This window comes from Hesperophylax consimilis, chromosome 20, assembly GCF_061612785.1.
Source record: "Hesperophylax consimilis isolate HC1 chromosome 20, BYU_Hcon_1.0, whole genome shotgun sequence".
Taxonomy (NCBI): Eukaryota; Metazoa; Arthropoda; class Insecta; order Trichoptera; family Limnephilidae; genus Hesperophylax; species Hesperophylax consimilis.
The window spans coordinates 20,833,655-20,841,784 of record NC_142855.1 but is presented as its reverse complement, the minus strand read 5'-3'; the positions used below and the strand labels follow the sequence as shown (position 1 = coordinate 20,841,784).

Genomic DNA, 8,130 nt, shown 5'->3' with positions numbered 1-8,130 from the left:
ATCAACAAGGTTTTTATGAACTATGGGTCAGCATATGTCTCTTCAATTTTTGTTTGAAGAACAAGAATAGTTGCACTCGGAACATGAAAAAGTTTTTTCTCTGCTGTGAGTTAGCATGTGGCGCGTCAGATTGATCTTTCGTGAAAATGAATAGTTGCACTCGGGACATGCAAAAGTTTTTTCTCTACTGTGGGTCAGCATATGGTTCCTTAGATAGCTGTTTTGAGAACATGAAAAGCTGCATATGGAACATGAAAAAGATTTTTCTCCATTGTGGGTCAGCATATGGCTCCTTAGATCGCTCTTTCGTAAACATGAATAGTTACACTTAGGACATGAGAAAGGTTTTTCTCCACTGTGGGTCAGCATATGGCTCCATAGATTGCTCTTTTCAGAAGATGAAAAGTTGCATGTGGAACATGAAAAAGGTTTTTCTCCACTGTGGGTCAGCATATGTCTCTTCAAATGATTGTTTGAAGAACATGTATAGTTGCACTCGGAACATGAAAAAGGTTTTCTCCACTGTGAGATAGCATGTGGCGCGTCAGATTGCTCTTTCGTGAACATGAATAGTTGCACTCGGGACATGCAAAAGTTTTTTCTCTACTATGGGTCAGCATATGGTTCCTTAGATAGTTCTTTTGAGAACATGAAAAGCTGCATATGGAACATGAAAAAGATTTTTCTCCATTGTGGGTCAGCATATGCCTCCTTAGATCGCTCTTTCGTAAACATGAATAGTTGCACTCGGGACATGAGAAAGGTTTTTCTCCACTGTGGGTCAGCATATGCCTCCTTAGATCGCTCTTTTGAGAGAATGAAAAGCTGCATATGGAACATGAAAAAGATTTTTCTCCATTGTGGGTCAGCATATGCCTCCTTAGATTTCTCTTTTGAGAACTTGTATAGTTGCACTCGGAACATGAGAAAGGTTTTTCTCCACTGTGGGTCAGTATATGGCTCCTAAGATTGCTCTTTAGTGAACACGAATAGTTGCACTCGGGACATGAGAAAGGTTTTTCTCCACTGTGGGTCAGCATATGCCTCCTTAGATCGCTCTTTTGAGAGAATGAAAAGCTGCATATGGAACATGAAAAAGGTTTTTCTCCATTGTGGGTCAGCATATGCCTCCTTAGATTTCTCTTTTGAGAACTTGTATAGTTGCACTCGGAACATGAGAAAGGTTTTTCTCCACTGTGGGTCAGTATATGGCTCCTTAGATTGCTCTTTTGAGAACATGTATAGTTGCACTCGGAACATGAAAAAGGTTTTTCTCCACTGTGGGTCAGCATATGTCTCCTTAGTTTGCTCTTTTGAGAACATGTATAGTTGCATGTGGAACATGAAAAAGGTTTTTCTCCACTGTGGGTCAGCATATGTCTCCTTAGTTTGCTCTTTTCAGAACATGAAAAGTTGCATGTGGAACATGAAAAAGGTTTTTCTCCACTGTGGGTTAGCATATGCCTCCTTAGTTCGCTCCTTCGTAAACATGAATAGTTGCACTCGGAACATAAAAATGGTTTATCCTTACTGTGAGTCAATATATGGTCTTTCAAATGGCTCTTACGGGAACATGAATAGTTGCACTCGGAATATAAAAAAGGTTTTTCTCCACTGTGAGTCGGCGTGTGGCTCGTCAGACGGCTCTTTTGAGAACAGAAAAATAATGATTTTTCCACAGGATGCGTCTTTAGATCTGTCGACAAATTAGGAAAAAAATACGTTTATAGAAAGCTAAACAAGTCTTATAACCTACGTACAGCGTAAATAGGTTATAAGATTTGTCTAGCTTTATCACACTTTTAAAATGTGTGATAAGTCGTCAGTGTGTTGATTTATCATCGAACTGAAAATGCTTGTACTAAGCGAAACCGGTAATTTTAAGAAAATCAAATAAATAACTTGTTTTTCAAAACAAGCAGCTGGAATTATTAAAACTTACATAAAAACGTGGTTTGATCTGCAGTCTGGGAAATGCTTTCAAAGCGTTCTAAGTAGTTTTTTTTAACATCGCGAAGGCCACGGAAATTTATCCCCCTTCATCTTCTCGGGGTACAAGATCCGCCTTGATGGTTAACGCCTTTTTTACAGGTTGCACCTTTATGCAACCTGAAAAATATACGTACATTGCTAAACCATACCGGAGAGAACAGAGTGATACCAGAAAACATAAGCACTTTGAATTCATAAAAATGTAAAATATTGGAGAGCACGAATTGTTTGACGTGTTCTCAATAATCGGTTTTACCTGATGTGTGGGTAATTCTTTCGAAACGTTCTAAGCATTCCTTTTTAATATCCGGCAGGTCAATGTCGATCTCCATGTAAGGATATCCCCCTTCATCTTCTCGGGGTCGAAGATCCGCCTTGATGGTAACTGTCTCCAAATTAATGCTACCTGGATAAACAAAACAACAATACTTATATCGATAATGGATGTACATCAAAACGTATTTGTGTTAGTACCAAGAAAGATTTAAATAAAATAAAAACATGAAACAGAACAAGATCGAGACAAATAAAAAGATAAATGTCACTGAATTCAGGATTAACACGACGTTTTGAAGACTTGTTTTTATTAAGGACGCCTGTCCCAGAAATACAAGAGATCCTGGGTTCAATTGCAAGTTGTGACCGTTATTCGTTTATTTTAATATCCTTTTCTCTTTGATTATATATTATATTCATAATATATCACGAGTAAATCCATGAAAATGATTGCATTTATACATAGAATATCGAAGCCATTCAATAATCCCCAATCCAATATAACCTTGTACCACTCATTGGTCAGAAGCATATTGGAATATGGGAGTGTTATCTGGAACCCACACTACTTGAAATATTCAAAAACTACGAATCTGCACAAAAAACAAATTTATGATTGTTATCATTTAAACTTGGACTAAATGCCGTACTCCAGTCTTACGAGGAACGACTCCAAAACTTTAACTTTACGACCCTGGATAAAAGAAGACAATGTGCTGACTTAATATGTCTACACAAAATTGTTCATGAAAAGCTTGAAGCAACTCATTGTCTGAGCAATATTCTTATTAAAGTTCCTCATAGACGTAATTTAAGAAGGCAGAATTTATTCCATCTAGAATTTTTTAAGAACAATATAGCATACTTCAATCCACTGTCGCGAATTTGTCGTCTGTACTATTCTATTGAGTGTAACTACATAGATATATATGCAAATATTCTCGCTTATTTTAAAAAGCAAATTAGCAATAGATTGTGAATGTTTTTCGTTTTTTTTATAAACTGAGAATGTTTCTTTGTTTTTGATTTCACATATTGATCTATATGTTTTTTTAATTTTATTGTATCTCTTTTTTTGCCTTGTTCACGTTTTGCTGTTATCTTTTCTTAATACACAGTGTAAAATGACACTTAAATTTTTTTTTTTTTTTTTTTGTGACACCTCAAAAACTAACTTAACTATGTCACCACCCGGTCGGGCGGCGCTGTGAGGCGAAGTAAGGTAGGGGCTGTGAATGATGTGAACATAAGATTTTAAGTGGATATTTGTCTATAAATGTTCCTTAACAATAAAATAAATTAATTATTACCTTCAAAATAGGTAAATATAAAAATTTACATGGTATGATATTTATATTAATAATTGTATTAATACTAAAAACAAGTTGAAGATAAACCTAGACTCAAATCATCCAGCATGGAGCTTCGAATGTTCAGTATACAAAAGGAAATTGGAATTGGAGAAGAAAAAGGTAATTTTTTTTATAAAAAGCAACCAACTGCAAGGAATCATATATTTAAATATTCAGAGTCTGATATCGAATAATGAAGAAATCCAGATACTGATTGAACGAAATGATCCTGCACTTGTAATGTTAAGCGAGACTCACATAACATGCGATATTGAAGACAGCAAAGTTACTTTTCAAGGATATACAACAATACGCTGTGATTCCTACAGTAGACACACAGGGGGAGCAATAATAATTATCAAAAAAGACATATTATATGAAGTTATTTCTAACACAAAATACGAAAAGAACTGCTGGATACTAGCGATCAGGATAACGTCTGGATATAAGAAAGGAGTATACGGAGTAATTTACCATTCTCCAAATGCAAGTACCAAAGACTTTCTATCATTTATAGAGAACTGGTGCACCCAAAACCTCGAAGAAGAAGAAGATAACATCCTAACTGGTGACTTGGTGACTGGTAGCATACAGAACTGCTTCAACAAATATTTTGTAAACAGCATAACGAAATTACATCAGAGCATACCAATACTGAAGGAAGACAACCGCGTGAGAAATGTTCCCCTAAACCGAGAAAAACTTGTGTTTAAAGAGATTGATGAAACATTTCTTTTACAGATTCTAAACAGCACCAAATCAAAAGAGAGTCCAGATGGAATAAATTTTACAGTTTTAAGGGATGCAATGCCAGTGATAGGACCTCATCTACTGAACATAATAAATGAATCGTTAAGAAGTGGAAAATTTCCAAACACATGGAAAACATCTATTGTGATCCCGATTCCGAAAGTTGTTAATACCAGAAAATGTGAAGAATTTAGTCCTATAAATATGTTACCAAAATACGAACAGGTACTAGAAATTGTAATAAAGAAACAACTCGTTGAGTATTTGGAAAAACATCATATATTATGTGACGAACAATCAGGATTCCGTAATAATAACTCCTGTGAAGCTGCAATAAACATTGTGATTGATACATGGAAGAAAGAAACAGATAATAAAAAAATCACCATTGCAGCATTTTTAGATTTTAAAAGAGCATTTGAAACGATAGAAAGGAAAAAACTTTGGGAAAAATTAGAAGATATAGGACTTTCTGAAGTAGCTCTAAATCTTTTCAAAGAATATCTTCATGAAAGAAAACAGGTAACAAAAGTGGAAAGCTCAGAATCAGAACCGATAGAAAACAACCTCGGTGTTCCACAAGGGTCGGTATTAGGTCCAATTCTATTCATTATTTACATTAATGATATAATTAAAACCATAAAACATTGCAAAATTAGATTATTTGCAGACGATACATTAATCTATATTTCATGGGAAGAGTACATAGATGCAATCAATAAATTAAATGAAGACCTACAAAATATAGCGAAATGGCTGAAATTAAACAAATTAAAATTGAATGTCAACAAAACAAAATATATGGAAATAGGCAACAAAACGCATAACACAGAGTTAAAATTGACAATTAATGACGAAAAAATTGAAAAAGTAAATGAAATTAAGTACCTGGGTGTGATACTAGATTCAAAACTAACTTTCGCAGCAAATTTTGAATATGTGATAAAGAAGGTATCTAAAAAAGTCAATTTTCTTAGAAGATTAAGAAATAAACTAAATGGAAACACTACAGAGCTGATTTATAAAACTATAGTTGCTTCACATTTAGATTATTGCTCTACTATGTTGTATTTGGCCAATGAAGGAAACTTGAACAAGCTAGATGTTATACAGAATAGAGCTATGAGATGTATACTAGGAAAAGGAAAATACGCAAGCATAGATCAAATGAGAGAACAGCTAAATTGGATTTCTATAAAAAAGAGACTATTATTTAATGTGTTAATTTTTGTACATAAAGTCATGAACAACCAAATGCCAAAAAATTTTAAGGATGAAATTGTTTTTAATAGAGATGTTCATAATTACGAAACCAGAAATGTAAATAGGATTAGATTGCCACATATGAAAAAAACAAAATCACAGAACTGCCTAATGTACAAAGGACTAAAAATGTATAATGAAATGCCTGAAAGTCTGAAGAATGAAGGAAGAATGAATGTATTTAAAAATAAATGTTATATTTATTGTAAAAATATGTAAAATTACAAAATGAAATATGATCTTGTTTATATTAGTTTATATTCAAATACATAAACTAACTCAATAAATAATAAAAAAATAAAAAAAAATTTATATGGTTTATATAAAAAATAAGAAACACCAAGATGTCCGCTTCAGACATTCTTCCGATTCTTCAGCATAAAACGACGTTTTTTCTTGAGCACTTTCATTGCGGAGTATGGTGGTTAGGAATGATGTTTTCTTCCATCAATATATGTGTATTTTTAACATATAATAAAGAATGTAACTTAAATCATGTCACAAATAAATTTTCGACACGACATTTCAAAACGGTCATGAATTTAGAACATCCGAATTTAATGTCCTAAATTTTTAGCATATGCAACTTACTGGCTGACGGAATACTCTCCGCATATTGCAAACATTCATTATTTACATTTTGGAGGTCGATGTCTATATCCGTGTACGGTATTTCACCGTCTTCTTCCTGGGGCCCTGGTTCCGTCTTGATGGAAACATTATCTGGATTTAGTAGATTCATGGCACTGCCCTGTGGTAGCGACAGCTTCAAAGCAAAACAAACATGCCTGAAAAGATCAGTGATAATGGAAGTGAATGACCTTTACATTTATTTATTTTTACTAACAAAAATTTTTTTCACACATAAATACAGGGGGAATAGGGGAAAAGGTTTTTTTTTGTTACTGATATCTCTAACATATTTCTTGAAAGTGTTCAAAATTAGAAGAGAACAATAATAGAATTTCATTAATGCTTCTGGTGGTGATTTTCCAAAGTAATATTTTCGTGAGTGGGTATAGTGGTGTTCGGAAAATGAAGTGTTTAGTTTAGGGCATGCAAATATGTATTTAAGGATTGTACTATTTTCAGTAATGAATCAGAAATTTTCTTTTTCTATAAAAAAAATTGAATACATGTTTGAATTTTTCACAAATAACTGAAATTTGAGAGAATCGCCACCAATCGTGCAATAACCCAACATATAATACATTACAATATCTATCTCTAAAGATTGAGCGTATTGTTAAAGAATTCGTTTTACATTCGTACACCATAATGGATTTTGTCAATACACGATATGAGAACAATGGATATTACTATGACTGACGTATAAGCAATCAGAGACTTGGATTAGAGGAAGAAAGAGTGAGCAGATATACCGTAGCATTAAACTAAAAGCCCTGGACAGAGAATTATAGCGATTTTTTATGAATGGCATTGAAGCCATATCCAAATGCCTGGCAACCATCTTGTATGACATACTTTTGAAATTATTTATAAGCAAACTGGCGCAAATGGTACGCAAATTTAATGAATTATTTTTATTTAATTTCTGTATCATTAGTGCAATTATAACGGCTTATAAATTTATTTAATTTGGTGACTGGATAACTAATCAAAATGAAAACTCAACATACATTTTTTAAAAAGTGATGGAAAGCCATGAAAAGTGATGCAAAAACTAGGTTAAATATCTAGCCTAAATTTTGTTTCATCACTATTATTGACCTTATATGATTTTTAAAAGGTGTGTTGAATTGTCAGTTTGATGACTTATCATAGAAGCATATAAACAGTGTTACTGTCTCACTTTAATAGTGCTTAAGTCAAGGTTGACATCTAATTATTCTATTTATGTTCGAACAACTTGGTATAAGAAACTAGGTCACGTTAGATACATCGCGGTTGTTTGTTTTAGCCTGCCATAGCTCAAATTAAAGATCAGTGGTCGTTCAGTTAGATTTGGAATAACGGCTGCTACCAAAATAAATATGAATATTATTACTTACCAATAACTATCACAAGTGTGGGATGATAAATCTAACTGCGCGGGTTAAACGTTGAAAGGGTATTATGTAGAGTTACAGATTGGAAACATGATGGAACAACTGGCAGTGAAGAAAGGATGTGTCAAAATTATTGCTAAGTTGTACATAGACAATAATGAAGTCATAGACAGCAAATTATCTATTTGCTTTTATCAAATAATTTGAGTTTTTTTGTATGTTTATTTAGATATTTTGATATAAATGTTACATAAATCTGAAAATATTTTAACGCTATCGTTTGGACGGTTTCAGCCCTCTGATTGAGCAAATTCAAATCGTATGATTCGGGCGAATTCCGCATAGCCGTCGCGCAAAATAAGTAAAACGGTGGTCTGCAGGCAAAAAACGACCACTCTGCCCCTCAACTTCAACCGACCGTAAGGTTCATTTCAGTTTGTAGGCGACCGGACCCAAAAAAACGAAAACTCGTAAACTTAGACCCGAAT

At 33.6% G+C, this 8,130-nt stretch overlaps 1 protein-coding gene across 1 annotated transcript; it reads right to left on the bottom strand.

The window, feature by feature from the left end:
- Window positions 1–2,029: 2,029 nt before the first annotated feature.
- LOC149414314 (uncharacterized) lies at window positions 2,030–7,751 on the bottom strand. Its single transcript, XM_089643876.1, has 4 exons — window positions 7,646–7,751; window positions 6,225–6,421; window positions 2,249–2,398; window positions 2,030–2,109 (listed from the first exon to the last, which is right to left on the bottom strand). Exons 2-4 carry the CDS (start codon window positions 6,373–6,375, stop codon window positions 2,030–2,032), a joined length of 381 nt encoding a protein of 126 aa, XP_089500002.1. The 5' UTR covers window positions 6,376–6,421; window positions 7,646–7,751.
- Window positions 7,752–8,130: the final 379 nt, after the last annotated feature.